Source organism: Platalea leucorodia, assembly GCF_965183815.1.
Source record: "Platalea leucorodia genome assembly, chromosome: 9".
NCBI lineage: Eukaryota > Metazoa > Chordata > Aves > Pelecaniformes > Threskiornithidae > Platalea > Platalea leucorodia.
Window position 1 is genome coordinate 48849114 of NC_138831.1, and position 17128 is coordinate 48866241.

The window sequence follows — 17128 nt, forward strand, 5'->3', positions numbered from 1 at the left end:
AGGCTCTGGGGGAAGCTTTGCCATGTTATGGTAGGGCCTACACAAACCCCCGAAGGAGACACAAAGCAATGTATCAACGCACAGCTGGTTACCAGCGTATTTCTGAAAGCCACCAAAACGGGGTGCTTCCATGTGGGCGAACAATCAGGAACGAATGAGTAAAAATGTGCGTTATGACCGCCCCGAGCCCCCCACCAGCCCTTTCGGGGCAGCACTAAGCAGAACCGGGGCGCCTGCAAAGCCCGCGCCGCTCACCCAGACATACGCGAGGCGACTGCGTGAAGAGACGTCTCTTCCCGTCCGCTAGACACAGGTCCCTCTGTCCTTCTGCCTTGGCGCCAGGGCCACCTCCTCCCCCGCGGCTCTTGGCCCATCTTGGCCAGCGGAGCTGCGGACGTGCGGTACCCGGTGCGACAGCTCCGGCTGGTGGCTGCCAAGGGCCGCTAACAGCATGCGCGTGGAAACGGTTAGGAGGGGGAGCGGAGTTATGCCCAGCAAACGCCTGATCCGCCTGTTTGCATCGGTCTACCCAACCACACGGGGCAGGAAAAATCACCGATGCTTTTGCTAAACACCCAACGTATACAAAATGCACACACACACACTTTCCATCGTTGCTGCTTTCCACAGCGCAGTAAGAGATTTAATTACACGCAAACTCTACTAAATCAAGAAGAGAGACAGGTGAAAATAGGGGGAAAAAAACATTTAATTCAATTTATTTAGCAGCATCTTTATTGCAACAAAGGTTTTGTAATAAAACGCAGCAAAACGAATGTCTCCACTTCACATGATTAAAAGCCATGTAGCCAGAAAGGGGGGGGAGGGAGGGAGACCAATAAACCCACTGGAGTGAGACATGCAATTTTGTTAACGCAAACAGCAGGCACTTCATGTTCTAAAATTAAACACCTGAACTTCTACTGTGCAGAACAGCCAAGTAAAAACCGCGTGAAGATCTCTCTTCCCCTTCCAAAGGAGCGGCCCGGAGAACCGTGAGGGGCACACAAAAAGTCTTTACAGGGTTCTGGTACTCAAGTAAACAGGCAATTAATTCAAGGCAGTGTCCTAATCTGGCTGATTATTTCATTTATTTATACTCTATTATTGCCTCGTCAAAAGTTGAGCATCACGCCAGCAGCAAAACAGCCTGCCTTACACACGGACACAGGCAGCAGAAACACAGCCCACCTCTCCTGGTCGGGACCAGGGGTCGGCACCCCGGGCTCGGAGTTTGTGAACTCCGTAAGTCGCCACGCAGGCTCAGACGCACGGTGCTCCAGGGTTAAAGCATTACTACACCATCCCGCTCCCAAAGTATTTCCATAGCCTATTCCCAAACGCCACTAGAAAGCAGGGAATGCATTTTCCATTCTAATATAACAAAGTTAGTCGATTTTCAAAGCTTTACTTGGTGCTTTCAACTCAAGATTTCATTAACAAACAAGTTAACTGAGTTTATAAAAATTACGCAGTCCTGGGTAGTTACTAATTCTACTTTGTTCTGAATAAAAAGAGAGAATTGAAAACAAAGGGGTGGGGTAGGGGGTGCAACTCCAATGCGAAGGGTGAAACCCAACAGCTCTGTGCACTGCAGACTCCAGAGGAATTCCTGGATGCTGCCTTAAAACAGGGCAAAAGAACGTGCTTCCACCAGAAAGGAGCACAACCAGTCCCGGCCACTGCAAACGAGAAACTGCTGGCATCAACACTCAACTTCAGTGCCTCATTGCTCAGATCCCCATATTTCATATATATTTTTTAAAATATATGAAATGAAAACATTCATCTCAAAGACACCTGCGCAACTAACATCCACCACGCAATGAAGGCTCAATCCTGCCCCAGCTCAGAGCACAGAGCCAACCGCTGCCGAAGGCAGAAGATGCCCCAAAGGGACGTACGAACGTCTGGTTTGGGAGCAACGGGGACGGTTCCTCCTCACACGTTTTTGCCCCACAGCCAACCTCCCTTGTACGTGCCCCCCCAGGATCTCCTTAGTTCTGCTTAGAACTCACATGAACCAAGACATTTTTTAACATGCAGGAAGGGACAAAGTATAATCCCAAATATCAAACAGGCTGGAATTCTCTTCTCGAGTGACAGTACCATCTCCTGGACCACAAGGTACGGCCTCAACCTGGAGCAGGTGACTCCAGCGGCGCAGAGCAGGGCAAAACGGCCACTCTCCGTGCCAGCTCCGGTCCAGCGCTGGACCAACACTTCGCCATACGAGGTGCAGGACTACTACTGCCCCCCAAAGTACCGATGCAACGGTCCTCAGCGCTAACACCTTCCTACCTCTGCAGTCTCAGCTGCAACGGGCTTTGCCCTTCTTCCCATGGCGCTGGGAATTTAGGCGTTGACTGCGTAGGGCTGGGTCAGACCTCAGGTAAGGCATCTCTCACGCCTTCATCGACAAGCAGGCGTCTTTTGCAAGAACTACAAAGCTCTGATGAGAAATCCTCCCAGCATTTCCACGGGATAAGAGAGCATGGGGTCTTAAAGTGCTTAACTACAGTAAAAAGAAAAAAAATTGTAGGAAAGAAAGGAATACATAATTTATGTTGCAAAATAGAGTACTTGCAGTACGTTGTACTTTAATAGCTTTTCGATATATATATTTAAAACAATGGAAGGATGCATTATTAAAAAGTTCTATGTCAGCACTTACAATTACATCCTGTGCTAAACCAAAACCTCGCCTGGTTTACTTGCATAACATTTAGTTCTTCAGTTCCCAAAAAGCACTGTTTGATGAAGGCCATTTTTGTTCTGTTTTTTAAACAAAAGAATCCATTTCATCTTAAAAATCATATACATTTACATTCAAGGGTAATCCCCTCTAGAAAAAGAACAAAAACACCCCAAAAAGCAAGTTAATTTAATATTGAACAAAATATAAACAACCTTGGAAAAGGTGATACTATCCACGTGTAATTTTATACATATATGTATATATGAACAGATATAGATATATGTATATATAATACAGCATAAACACACAAGGAACACAATGGAATTCCATAGTAACAGCTTATGCTTGTCTCTACTCACTGCCGTGTTGTTCTAGTTCAAATGCATCGCCGCTCTTACCCGTCTCTCAGTGCTGACTATAGCACACTCTATAGGGATGCTGTGTTCGCTTCAGTCACGACGATGAACTACTAAGAGAAGACGTCAGAGGAGCCGGGCTCCTTCCCTGCCATGCCCTTCCCAAAATAAAACCGTAAGCCTGCTATTGACCCGCTAATGGTATTTTAACTGATCCACTTACAATCCCTGTGATCTGAAAACCAGAAAACAGCCCAAAGCAAACACTCCCACCTCGGAGGAAATTTGCATTTACTGCCTGCCTGCTTGTTTTGGCTATCTTTTGTGTAACCCAAAAAACAGATCCCGTTCTCACACACAGATTTCACAACCGTGTAACTGCACCAGCTCCGACAGCTTTGGTGCATGTGCCCAGCAGCCTAACTGAAAAACGATGCGGTTTGATACAATACAGCCAGATTGTGTTAAACCCCGGCGTTTCAGGATGAAGCTGAACAGTACAAAAGCGAGGAAAATACAAGGTTACAACATGTGGAGTACTAAGAGCGTAAACACTGAGAGTGATTCCAGATTTTTAGAAGATGAAAAGAAAATCATGCTCTGCTTCTCTCTAGCACCAAAACAGAAAGAAAAGGAAGTTCTTAGGTTTCTAAGAAAACCATTAAAACTTATAGGAGCTTCAGAGGCAAGCCCCAAGGGGAGAATTTCCTGGATTAAAGAGAATCATTTTGCTATGGATTTCTATCTTAAACGACCTGTTGCAAGTTAAAAGTGACTCCACGCGCTTATGATGCTTTTAGCCAAGCCTGCTGCTTAGTTAAAACCTCACTAGCAAAAACACAACTGGGATCGCATATCCTGCAGGCTTAGCGGGCTGACCTTAAGCTGTGCAGAAGGGGGGGTTCTCAAATACAGCAGCATCATCACGCTACACAGCAGTGCTAGGAAGGACCCAGGAATGGAGGACTGAACAGAGCACGAGCCTGGAAAATAGTCCCTCAAATAAAGCAGGAAATTCCATGAAACGGTTCGTATTGCCTCACATGTAGCGTTCGTAAGGTCTCTCCTCACTACATCCTCTGCAGACCTTTGAATTAGAGTATCGAATTTTAAAATCGTAACAGGATGCATATACCTGTATCACGCTGATGTGACGGTGAGAAAACAGTATTGCAAAACCAGCTCCAGAATGAACATCGGGGAAGAACGTCAGTGAGAAAAGGGCTGCACTTTTAAGCTTGTTTTAAAATTTACAAAGTGTCAGCTCTTTGACTTGTTAGTTTGCATCTCAGAATAAAAGATTGTTATGCCCATATCACAGTAAAATATCATTTCACTTCCCCACTGAAATCAAGTACAAATCAGGATAGGATCTCAAGCTGCTGCAAGAAAAAGAAAAAAAAAAAAAAAAAAAAAGAGTATGATTTATCCTGGGGAGAGAAGAAATCATTGAAAAGAACCTGGCATCAACTGAACTGAATCCAAAATTTAAATTCTTTAGGAGGCAGCTTAAAAGTCTTCCTTCTTAAAAAACAATTAACACCTAGATAGGTGATGTGTCTAACTTGTGACCAGCTTCTAAGGAGTGAGACACATCCCTTTCATGAAGCATAAAAGCTATATGATAGCATTTAAAATGTAATACAAGTTGTAACCATTCAGGTAAACTCTTGCTGTGTAGTGAGTAAATCATCCAGTATTATGTAATAAGATACCAAGGAACACACTGTAAAAATACATCAATTATGTCATAATGCTTTTAAAAAGTGAAGATCCGGTGCTGTAGAAGTACGTTATTTTCAGGTTCAGCTCCTCGCCCAAGAGAACACCCATGGTACTGCATTATACCACAGACATTTGATTTTATTTACATCTTAAGCTTTAAAGTTATTAGGTCACCGTACTTTAACTTCCTGTATGGCACCAAATCTACTTTTAAAAAAGTGTGTGTGTGTGTGTGTACGTGTGTGTACATGTGGCAGGCACCAAAATGCAATGTTCCATCCTATTTTCTCTAGTTTCCTACATCTCCTCCTTCGGTAAAGCAGCCAGCGGAGCAGAGTCCTGCGGAGGTCAGTTACATTGCCTTCAGGGCAGCAATACGAGAGCCCAGATTCTCTTGCAGGTAATACAGCAGATGGAGTTCATAGTGCTCTCCCGACTCGGGTACCCTTATACTGTGTCTCTCCTGAGGGTAGATCTAAAATAGAAAATAAAGTCATAAGTATCCACAGGAGTTGGCACCAACATTTAAACCAGTCCCCAGAGCCCCATTCAAAAGGTTCATGCAATCTCCCCGCGTTTGAGCTAATGCACCCCATCCTCCATTGCCTGAACCCAGAGACACCCACCGCACCCTCTGATCCAGCCAGTGCTGGGCTGGAGGTGATCAGCCTGGCTGATCCTGTCCAGAGCCACCACGTGAATCAGCACGCTCCCAGTTCTGCAGCCTGCTGTGCGATACCTGGGCTACATCTGCACAGAACCAGCAGGGTTTAATTAAATGCACAACCCTGTTCCAGGCTGCACAAACACTGCTGTACTGCCTCCAAACTGCAGATCTCCTTGGGAGCAGCCTTAACTGCTCATTTGTCTAGTATTTTTTCTGTTTACTCATAAAATCTGCCTTTTAAAAAAAAATGCTAGGGTCAAATATTACAATTTTATTCTAGAATTCCAAGCTGCCCAGCACAGCCATGTTACAAGTTCCGATTTTGGACTCCTCCGTCAAAGACGGACACATTACATTTACATCCTGGTTCCGGCCTTACCTGTAAGTCATACGGTTTCCCAGCTCTCACTAAAAAGCTGAGCAAAATACTAGTGTGTGCAAAGTGAACATTCTCATCCAAGAATCCGTGTAGCAGCAGCAAACGGTTTGGTCTGAGAAAAGCAAGAGACAAACATTTCTAAAGAGCATCCCAGAACCTGCCGGTCATTTCACAGTCCACAAACATCCCTTCAAAAACACTCAATAGAAAAAAATATTTGCATTGAAGACAGCGATTTCACTATTGTAAATTGCTCTGGATGGACGAGTCTCCCCAACTTATTCTTTCCTCCTCTAAAAGTTCTTCCTGCGTACGCATGTCATGGTCAGACCTTTCATCTGTGTATCTTCTTTATTCTCAGAAGTATTTCCTAGCTTGGACAATACAACGGCTTAACACTCGCTCAGAATCTCTGCTGATTTTCAGCTGTTTGGCAAGGAAGCCCATGGTCTCAGCCTGCTCTGCAGACAACACTGTGCTGATACAGCCTTAGAGCGTGCAGAAAGCATTCTGATCAACTAATTTTTGTCGAGCTTAATGTGGCTCTAAAGTGCTAATCATATAATTGGAGATATGTTTGCTATTTCTTGAGACATAAAAGATAGTCTTTAATTACAGCTGGGATAAAAGGGATTACATGGAATGGCTTCTGATTATGCAAATGTTCATTCAAGTCTATTAAGTTTATTAGTGTTGGGTTTTTGGTCTTTTTTTTTTTTTTTTTAATTATTATTTAATACTAGCATTTGTGATTCCAGGATTCAATTGCCAAGAACAGGGAGATAAAAATGTGTCTATGGGGCTTGAACTTTCCTGGTAGGAAAAGTAGAAGGCAAGAGCCAGAACCAAACTTACTCAGAAGGAAACTTCTCAGCTTGCATGGCCACCGAACCTAGGTAATATCCCTGCTCGTTGTGATCCGGGTGGCCCATGTAACGCTCCGTGTAACCAGTGTCATAGAAAATCCACAGCGTGACGGGCGCTCCGGCAATGGCAACCTGCAAGTTCAACAGGGCTCTCAGCATCGGGAGGGGAATGACACCACCTGAGCCCCTGATCTGGGGATGTCCCTCCCTCCCACATCTCTATCCCAGTGCAACTCTAATTGCCCAAAACATGCTGGTAAGTTTACAATCCACAGCCTGCGGTGGAAAAAGAAAAGCAATCCTCACTTTCCAGTTCATATATACATATCAGCACAGTTCAGCTATGAGCTACATGTGCCGAAAACCAGGCAGCTGCTGAAAACAAGGAAGATCCTACAGACAAATCAGAAGCAACACTAAACATACCACCAGCAAGGCCTGCTGAGGGAAGTAGATTTTGTCCAAAATGCGGAGAGCTCTGCTTTCAGCTTGCAAAACCTTTGTTCATTTGAATGTCTAACAGAAACTGGGATTGATAGCTCCCTAGGACTCAGCAAACTACCTTCCACAGCTACCACCAGCTTGCAGAGAGGCTTGTGGAAAAAAAAAAAAAGACCAAAGAGAAGAAAAAAAAAGAAAACACCAAAAAACCCTTTGCAAGGCAGGTATTTTTAAAAATAAAAATATAACAATCCTTAAGGACTTGAGATAAGTAATTATTAAACATCCCAGGAATATTCAGGTTGGACTTAGACAAAGCAAGAGCAGCCACAAAGAACAAAACACATCCCAAGAGCAATATCCAGCTCTTACCACATCTCTACCTCTGAGACTTGCCCAACAGCACTCTGGCCATTCACTATAGTGGTCTAAAGTCACGTAATGACAAGAACCTCTTCTCAGTACCTCTCCCCATCCCCAGGTTGCCCTCCTGGCTGCTTCAGAACACACTGCTACAAAGCAGCATGGGCAATGTGATCTGGGAATAGATCAGTCTGCAAAGAAACTATTCTCTCTGGGCAGGAAAGAGGGGAGGAGGAAGACAAGGAGGTGTCGTTTTTCAGCAGGATCATTTCTCTTAGTTGGTTCACAGCACAAAGAGCTCAGCTGACACAAAGCGGGCAACAGCTGAGGCTATATAAAGTACCTTCAGCATAGGTGACCTGAGATTGCTATAGCTATACCAGCAGAGTTAAGTTGTTGCAAGCTCAACAGTCCAACTGTTTAAAGCTCTCTTACACAGTTCCAGAGAGGGAATATCCTTCTGTGCTCAGCTGAACGGGGTGAACAGTTGTTCCTCTTCACTCCAGCTCACGAGAACAGACTCTCAGATATTCCAATAAAATTGGCCTACCTGAACAGCCCCCCACTCCTCTTAACATGCCAGGCTTCTTGGATGGCAAGTGTGTTCTGCCCAAAAGCACCCTGCTCGCATTAATGCAGGAAGCCTCATCGACAACACCACACCTTCACATCAGGTCAGGATTATGTCTGGCTCATTTGGAGCTGGGGGAAGCGAGCGCAGTCACGGTGCAGTCACACCACACTCTTTGGGGTGCTTATACTCAAATAAGAACACCGCGCTCTCCTGGGGAGAAAAGCTGCAAATTTGTGCGGAGAGGTAGGAAAGTGCAGCACTTAATTGCACAAGGGCAATTTTCTGATTTGAGGCATCTCTGTTAGTATTAATTATTTGGGCTGTACTGGTATCGCTGTCTCTGAAAAGCTGAGTTCCATAGCTCTACCAGTATAGACTCAACGAATACCAGTATAGACTCAATGAATACCAGTCCCAGACACCTCTCAGAGCCTAACAGTGACAATAGGCTTACGGAGAAAGAGCATCTCATCCTCATGCTTCACACAGAAACACAAGTGGAGAGAACGGAGGAGACAACCCAAGGTCACACAGTAACTTATAACTGCTCTTGCAATACCCGGTGATTGCTGGTTTTAAAAGGTACTGTGGCTTGTTAGCAGGCACTAGCCTTAAAGAGAGAATAGATTTTCAGCTCTGTTGCCTGTGAAGTATCAAAAAAAAAAACAAACCCAAAGCCTGGAAGCCTAATTAGAAATACTATGGAAGAAACATTGCTATAAAAGCAACACCTCTCTGAAGTCACCCAAATAGAAGAGTCCTAAAGAAAACAGCCAGAGCACTGTGTCCTCACTTGTCTAGAGCAAGCTCAAAAGTCTTTGTGCTGTGAACACCCACAGGAGGTTACACTATTAAGGGAAAAATTCTGTTTGCACCACCAGAATAAGTAGTCGATGTATGAACATACCCTGAAGATATCTGACCTCTGCATTAAAGCCATAAGAGAGAGGTAGCCTCCGTAGGACCAGCCATGAATGCCAACACGATCCAAATCAATGAAGTCATACTGCGATGCTAAATACTGCAGCCCTTCCACCTGGTCATCGATTTCTATTTGTCCCTGGGAGGGGAGAGAAAAAGGTAAGTTTTGTTAGTTCCAGACAAAAGTTACATTCTCAGCATTTCCAAAGGTAACCACCTTCAGACCTTTGCTGCTTCTGTTTGTGCAGCACCCAGCCACACACCAGCACTCCACTGTGCCAGCCATGTTACAGAAAGATGACCCCTTTCCCCCATAAGACAATAAATACATGCTAAACCACCTCTTAACTATCCTTTTCTTCATTTGTCTCCTTGCTTGGGAACAAGTAAGATTTTTTCAGTGTTTTTGCTTTTTGCTGTTACAAAAGCAAGGCTGCGTTCTAGCTCTGTGCATGAAAACACTGTTCCCAACACACAGAGAGCTACGCTGCAAGGCCAGCAGAGCCCGGCACAGGCCCTCCCTGCCTGTACACATGGCCAAATGCACTCACCCTCTCCAGCCTGACACAGGAATCGCCCTAAATAGTAACCCACGCTGTGAATGAAACTATCCTGCTTCACGTGAGCAGCAAAGCATAGCTGGTGCGAGTCAGAGACCCCCTTATGAGCCACCTTGCGTTATGCCTGCCACGCTGGACTTCGTTCGCAACCTCAAACCCTGACATTGTCTTTCCTCCCTCAAATCCACACTGCTCAACTATACGCAGTTCCCCTCCCCAAACCGAGGCAGCGTCACACAGGCAATGCTGGGCATCTGTGCCAAATCGGTGCTTCAGCTCAGATAACACTGGGACTCAAACCTGTCTCTGGCTGAAAACAAAGAGCCAGACTCAGAGCTCCACTTACCATTTTGTATTTAAAGGCTCCTTCAAACTTCAGCCCTCGGTGGCAGGATCCCCTGTTGTCGATGACAACAACAACGTAGCCTAAAGAGGCCAAAGTGTTCAAACGGAAATACTTGATTCCTTTAAACCGATTGTTCACTAGCTGTACCTGGAATAGAAGAAGAGCAATGACACAACCAGATATGTAACAGAATCCAGACGTCATCCAGTTTCAGATTTTATTTTTATTTACCTTCCTTTAAATGCTTTATACATTTTTATAATGTAAAGCTTTCAAGATCCCTACTCCCTGCTGCAGGATTCCCTCTCTCCCTGCTTGTGGCCTGCTATGAAATAAACTCTCTCCCCCAGTACCAGGCCATTCTGTGCCACAGATATGAAGAGCTGAACCGAGCTCCACTGCAGCCCCAAGGGGCACAGAGCAAGAGGGGCAACGGCCGACAGCACAACCCAACCCCGCGCCCGCAGCTCTGCTCTCCGCTCTCTCTGTCCTTTTCCAGGAGATAATCATTCCCTTCACCAAGTCTCACTCCAGCTGCCTTGGACCATAGCAGGGCACAGGAGAGTTGGGGGAACCAAAGCAGGGCTAAGGGGCTCACCTTCTCCTGTTCATCAGTGGGAAAAGGAGGGCTGGGGAGCAAGCTCTCCTAGGCACGCACTGGTAGTGGTCAGTGCTAACAGAGAGCTCCTCTCACACACACATGGGGGAAGTGGAAACAAAGAACAGGAGCCCCTGTGGAAAAGGGGGAGATAGAACAGGGAACGGGGACTATCTGCACACCCTCTTCTCCCAGTTCCAGCTCTGCTCCTCCATACCTGTTCTCAGGCAGGTGGCAGTGCCTCGATCTTATGACCTGGAAATCATGATTGCTTACAGCACCTTCGGCCAAGCAGCTAGTCACCAAACAGGCAAAACGCTGCACGCTAAACGCTGCACGCTATCCTCAGCACAGAACAGGAACCATTCATACAGGAGAGCAGAGGAGTGATCCAGGCCAGCCCGTCCCACTGCCCACCAACACGCCGCACTCACCTGAGGCCCTCCATAGATGAAGAGCACAGTGGGGTACTTCTTTCCAGGTTGCAGATTGTGAGGTTTGTACATCATCCCATAGAGCGTAAATCCCGTGGAGCTCTCGAAGGAGAACACTTCTGGGGGAATGTAATCAGGAAGAGGGCCTGCCACAGGAGGGAACAGAGAGTCTGGTTTAACAGGGAATGGATAAATAACACAGCTCCACTCCAGCCCTGCCCCATCACCAATCTCGCTGCAATCCCAACGGAGCTTTCCCATGTTTTCCAGTGGATGTGGCTGGGACCAGGCAGAGACTGGGAATGCCCCAGCCCTAGGGGAGCTTTCTCAGTCCTATCACATTTCCATCCCTGCTCTCCTCTGAACAGTAGTAACTCTTCTCCCCTGACACAGCCATTTCAGGTATCCCATCCCTTCCTAACCCCACTTAGGACTCACTGCATTAATACACAGAAAGCATAGATATAAAGTATGCCTTGGGGAAGGAGAGATGGAAGGGAATGGAAACAAAATGGAAAAATAAAAGCGCAAGAGCTGTCTCACAAAGACATGAGTGGGAAGTAGCACACAACTATTTAAGGAGTGTATGCCCCTCCCCAGAGGCCCAGAAGCATTATACATGCTCATTAGCAGGCATATAGCACAGAGTACGTGACCGCACTTAAACCCCTCCCCGATGCTAAAACTGGCTTTCTACAGTTTCTACTGGCTCTGGCAGCAGAAACCTAGTAATTCCCACTCTAAATTCCTTCATGGCCAGTTTATACCCATTCGTTGCTGAGCTGAAAATGTCACTCGGGTACTTCCAAGAACTCCTCACACAAGCATGAGTTTCGGAGGCAAGTCTAGTCGCCCACAACAGCAAATCTCAAGCAAGCATATTCTGGGACATCTTTCATTCTGTGATCCTGGATGTCCTTTTCCAGTTCCTCATCCATGCCATTACCTGCTGAATCTAAAATGGTAGCCCAGAATTCCTTTGTCCTATGAGCTGCATCATCTTCAGGTCCTGTCAGCCGGTAAAGTGACACGCAGTGCGGGTTCTTCTGATTGCTGTACTTGCTGATGAACATGTCACAATCCTAGGGAGAAAAAGAACATCATCTTGAACTCCTCAGAGTGCAAACGCACAAGCAGAAGTGATCACTTTTTTCTGCATTTAGATCTTTCAGAAGATGTTTATAGACCAAATTAAACCATGAAGTCTGGACTCTTTTGATAACAGCAGATAGACTCTGAGAAGCTACAGTCCTTAGCAAGACTGAGATATTAACACTCCAAAGCCAAAAATACACCTGCAAAACCTACGGTGGCATGAGGACCTTGTCACACATCCTGTTCTGGGTAAAGCATTCCCAGCTGAAGGGGCTACTGGCCCAGATGCCTGGAACCCCACCCAACCCTGCCACAGGCTCATCTCCTCTGGTGATTGCTCCGTAACCTGCTTCAGGTGAAAAGAGCCAGGTTCAAACAGTTTCAAACAATTCATCCTGGCTCCTTTTGCCTGAGGTGAGCTGAATAGCAACTGAACTGGGAGGTCAAATCTGGTTTCCAGGGTGGGTTTACGCACTCACTGTACAACATACACTGTACAGTATGCACAACACAGTGTAAAATCTACTTTTGTTATATTCAAATACAGCCTCGTTTGCTGATTGATGAAGGACAAGACCGGCGATAAGGCACAGTACAGCCAGCCAGCCCTGCCTACGCAGGGCCTCACAGGCAAAGAGGTACCTGGCTGACACAGCAGGCGTGAGAGTAACCACGTTCTGTCAGTCGCTTTACTTCTCCGGGATTCTCGTAGTTAACAACGTACAAGTGATGCTCTAAAGGTGAGTCTTTTGTGCCTTGAAAGTACACCAGTTTTTTGGCTTCATCAACATAGATCTGTCAAAACCAAAACAACATATCCCTCAATGTTGTTTCTTGCCAAAACAATGCCCGGTTCTACCGCCTCCAGGTCTCCCCCCTGCCCCGCCCCACTTCCATAAAGCTGAGTTATAGCCCAACAATCTGCAAGGAATAAGCCAAATGACTGTTCTTACTGTCCACAACTCTGGCAGTTACGATTTGCACTTCACACCTTGTTGCTCAGCTCTCTCATGCAGGTCCTTTACTCTTCCCAGTCTTCCCTACTGTTTGCTATGCTAAATAGAGTCACAGAATCATAGAACAGTTTGGGTTGGAAGGGACCTTTAAAGGTCACCTAGTCCAACCTCCCTGCAATGAGCAGGGACCTCTTCAACTAGGTCAGGTTACTCAGAGCCCTGTCCAACCTGACCTTGAATGTTTCCAGGGATGGGGCATCTACCACCTCTCTGGGCAAGCTGTGCCAGCGTTTCACCACCCTCATTGTAAAAAATTTCTTCCTTATATCTAGTCTAAAATCTACCCTCTTTTAGTTTAGAACCGTGACCCCCTGTCCTATCACAACAGGCCATGCTAAAATGACTGTCCCCATCTTTCTTATAAACCCCCTTTAAGTACTGAAAGGCTGCAATGACGTCTCCCTGGAGCCTTCTCTTCTCCAGGCTGAACAACCCCAACTCTCTCAGCCTTTTTTCACAGCAGAAGTGCTCCAGCCCTCTGATCATTTTTGTGGCCCTCCTCTGGACCTGCTCCAACAGGTCCATGTCCTTCCTGTGCTGAGGACCCCAGAGCTGGACACAGCACTCCAGGTGGGGTCTCACCAGAGGAGAGTAGAGGGGCAGAGTCACCTCCCTCGACCTGCTGGCCACGCTTCTTTTGATGCGGCCCAGGGTACGGTTGGCCTTCTGGGCCGTGAGCACACATTGTCGGCTCATGTCCAGCTTTTCACTCACCAGTACCCCCAAGTTCTTCTCAGCAGGGCTGCTCTCAATCCCTTCATCCCCCAGCCTGTACTGATACCGGGAGATCCCCCAACCCAGATGCCAGAGCTTGCACTTGGCCTTGTTGAATCTCATGAAGTTCACATGGGCTCACTTCTTGAGCTTGTCCAGGTCCCTCTGGATAGCATCCTGTCCCCCAAATAACTCTGTCCCCCATTCTTTGTCATCTGCCCACTCTTCAGACCCTTTCCGAAATCACATATGATATAAAGCACCCCAGAAGGAAATCAAGGCAGCAGCTGACTGTAAACCACTGCCATGTTAAATATTCCTCAGTTGTCCCTTCTTTCTGAGCAGACAGCAGAACAGATTCAAATGCAGGGCAACTCGCACACCTCATTCCCTAACCCCACTTCTAATTACCATTTAGGAAGGATTTCAAAGACCTTTACGAAGTCCAAACCAGTCAAATAGTTCTCCTTGAACTGCTGTTTGATTCAAATGATCACAGAATTCATCCAGCTTAGAGCTAGAGGAGCAGCAGTTTGGGGAGCATTCCCTCTCTCCTTGTGCAAGCTCACGGGCTACATGGAACACGAACATTGTATTCTGGCTAAAAAGAGACAGGGCTAATAGATTTATGCTGATCGCTCCAATGAGTATCTCTTGATTCCAGGACAGCAGTTGGACACAATCAGGACATCTTGCTGCTCATAGAACATGTGGAATTTCCTCACTGCTGCCTCGCAGCATTTTTGCTCCCTTCTCCTCCTCTTTAAGCCTTGAACTTAGTGGGGAAAACTCCTTGTTGACAAGGATCCACACAGGAACATGCAGGAAAAGAAAGCCAACTAATGTTGCCTGTGTTGCTTTCCCACACTGCCAAAATCACAACCTCTGGTCCAGAATAGCGTATCAGAGGTGGGGACGGATGAAAGCACGCTGTAGACCAAAAAACCCCACGTGATACATATGCTCAAATTCAATACCAGGGAGTGGCAAGGTCCACTCTTCTCAGGGAGCAGAGCCTCACTAATACGACATGTACTGATTCGTGAGGCCCCGCAGACCATCTCCCTGCGGTGTGTGTTGCTTGCAGGATATCCATGCAGCAAGAGCAGAGACTTACATTGGATCCATGTCTGCCAAGCACTTCCCATTCTCCACTGGTAATTGCTATCTCCTCTTTGATGGGGCACTTGAAGTCACCTGCAAATAACCAACATACAAACAGAGATGTTATACTTTTACATTTTACAAAACACATGGTCACAATAATACTTCTTCCTTCCAAGTTTTTTTACTAGACTAAACCCAAGAGCAACCTGCCTTTGCAGAAGACCCACACCTCTGCCAGCTCCCCAGATAAATACGTTAAAGGATTCACAGGATTCAACCTAAGGCCTGGACAGCTTGCTTGCTTCCCCCCCCCCCTTCTTTAAGTATTTTGTCACTTGCACGGAAATACGACGTTTTATACTGAAAAATGGGTGTGCAAAGGCAATCCCAGGTGTCAAAAAATGGAGAATTTTGTAACAGGTTGGGGAACAGCTCTGCTTTTATACGATCGTTTCACTTCCCTTAGAATGAGGGAGATTTACCGATAAAAAGAACTCAGATGCATTCAGAGAAGTCTTACCAACCCAGGATACGATGCTATCTGGGAAAAAAAACCCAACCAACAGTTGCACGAAACTAGGACCTCTAGTAAAATTAGGTGTATTTTTTGTGCATGCAGAGCTCAGCAAGTGTCTTCAACACGCACCAAGTAAATTAAGTATCACAGCATGAAACTGTAAATTAAAGAATATACACTGTGGAAAAACCGCTCCAGGAGCTTTGCACACAGCTATATCATGCATCTGAGCAAGACCAAACTTTGACTGCAGCTCAGAAGCACATGGTCCTTGATTTTTTTTTGCTTGAAATGATTCTTCCTGCATTTCCATTTGCAACAGCTGCCAGTAATTTTCTCCTACTAACATCTCTGTCTATACAGCAATACCATGATTGTTTTTAAGAGCAGAGAGGAATTCTCTGAATAGTTGTCATATCATAGGTTTTGCTGCCCAGCACACATGTTCATTTTAAAGGGTCTAACATGTGGGCCCGCTCAGACAGGGAGGCCCTCTATGGACCTTTTTACAGGATATTCAAACTGTGCTCTTTTTCAGCCTCTCTGCTACCAATCTGCTTGTAAAGGCTGACAGGGACTACGTTGGTTTTACTTGCAAAATCAAGTCCTGAACCAATGTGCATCTATTCGATACACTGGACCCTGCACATCAGAGGTAGCTATGTTATCGCTATAATGATTAACCTCTGGCAAATTCAGCGCACAAACAGTCCCAACATTGACAAGGAAAAGCCAACTAAGTGCACTTCACAGTATCACAGGGAGCTTGTTTCCCATTTGATTTTTTGAAACTTTTCCCTCTAGTCCATGAGGAAGAATCAGGGTTAAAACTAAAGCATGCTGAATACAGAATAACCCCTGTACAATTTCAAGAGGAATGACTGTACAGTGAAGCGCTTTCCTGGGCAACAGCAGGAGTTTCCAATAAGACAATAATTCCTGCCACTTGGAAGGACATTTATTTCCTCACTAGTCAACAGCAAATGCCCAATTAAAGCAAAAGAATAATTTCACTTACTTGGAGCAGGGAGGCCTCCACACGACCGTTTATACTTGCTCTCCTTCAAAACCGAGATGACTTTGTATAAGTGCCGGAATCCTGTTTTACATTCAGAGGCAAAAATGAACTCTATCTCATCTTCATGGGTTTGAGGGAAAACATAGAAGATATCATGGATCTGTGGAGACAGAGCAGTGGATTATTGTTATCAGCAGAAGTCTGGCACTTAAGTCACACATAATAAGTTCCTCTTACTGGTCAACACAGACAACACAGTTCACACTAGCAGGATGCAGTACTGTCCCTTACTGGGAGAACCAGTTATGCTTATGAGCCAGGGGGGTGTCCGCAGACAGCAGCCACATACACTGCACAGCTCCAGGCTTTTTGCCAGTCTAATTTCTGGCCACCAAACTAATTAAGGAAGTTTTTCTGCACCTGCCTTTCTAGCTTAGATACAGAGGTGGGTCCGGCTCTGCGGACAGCATATGAAAGCCACCCAGAGAAGCCAGAGTTCAGCGGCCTCCTCTGTCCAGTGCTGTTTAGAAGCCCACAAGTGAAGGGTTATTTAAAGAAAGATGAGCTGACATCATCTTCCCACTCATGAAGATGCCAACTCTTGCTTCAAGGGACGATCTTCTGAGGGACTCCGGAGTGTTTATCTGTACAGTATGTGCTGCCAGTCAAAAGCCACTCCAGCTAGTAAAAATAATGGAGAAAGGACAACTCATTGCACTGTCCTGAAACCATG

At 45.9% G+C, this 17128-nt stretch overlaps 1 protein-coding gene across 8 annotated transcripts in view; it reads right to left on the bottom strand.

The window, feature by feature from the left end:
- Nucleotides 1–712: 712 nt before the first annotated feature.
- The window catches only part of DPP8 (dipeptidyl peptidase 8), a 32289-nt gene continuing 15873 nt past the window's right edge, over nucleotides 713–17128 (bottom strand). For 6 of the 8 annotated variants that reach the window (XM_082322317.1, XM_082322320.1, XM_082322319.1 and 3 more), the window contains 10 exons: nucleotides 16396–16555; nucleotides 14871–14950; nucleotides 12666–12818; nucleotides 11875–12010; nucleotides 10929–11074; nucleotides 9897–10043; nucleotides 8977–9129; nucleotides 6681–6823; nucleotides 5826–5937; nucleotides 713–5254 (listed from right to left, as the gene is read on the bottom strand). In XM_082322317.1, coding sequence (XP_082178443.1) covers nucleotides 5132–5254; nucleotides 5826–5937; nucleotides 6681–6823; nucleotides 8977–9129; nucleotides 9897–10043; nucleotides 10929–11074; nucleotides 11875–12010; nucleotides 12666–12818; nucleotides 14871–14950; nucleotides 16396–16555 — 1353 coding nt within the window. In that variant the 3' untranslated portion in view covers nucleotides 713–5131. Of the gene's footprint in view, nucleotides 5255–5825; nucleotides 5938–6680; nucleotides 6824–8976; nucleotides 9130–9896; nucleotides 10044–10928; nucleotides 11075–11874; nucleotides 12011–12665; nucleotides 12819–14870; nucleotides 14951–16395; nucleotides 16556–17128 lie in introns of those variants that run through there. The other 2 variants (XM_082322316.1, XM_082322321.1) reach the window with 2 other exon arrangements.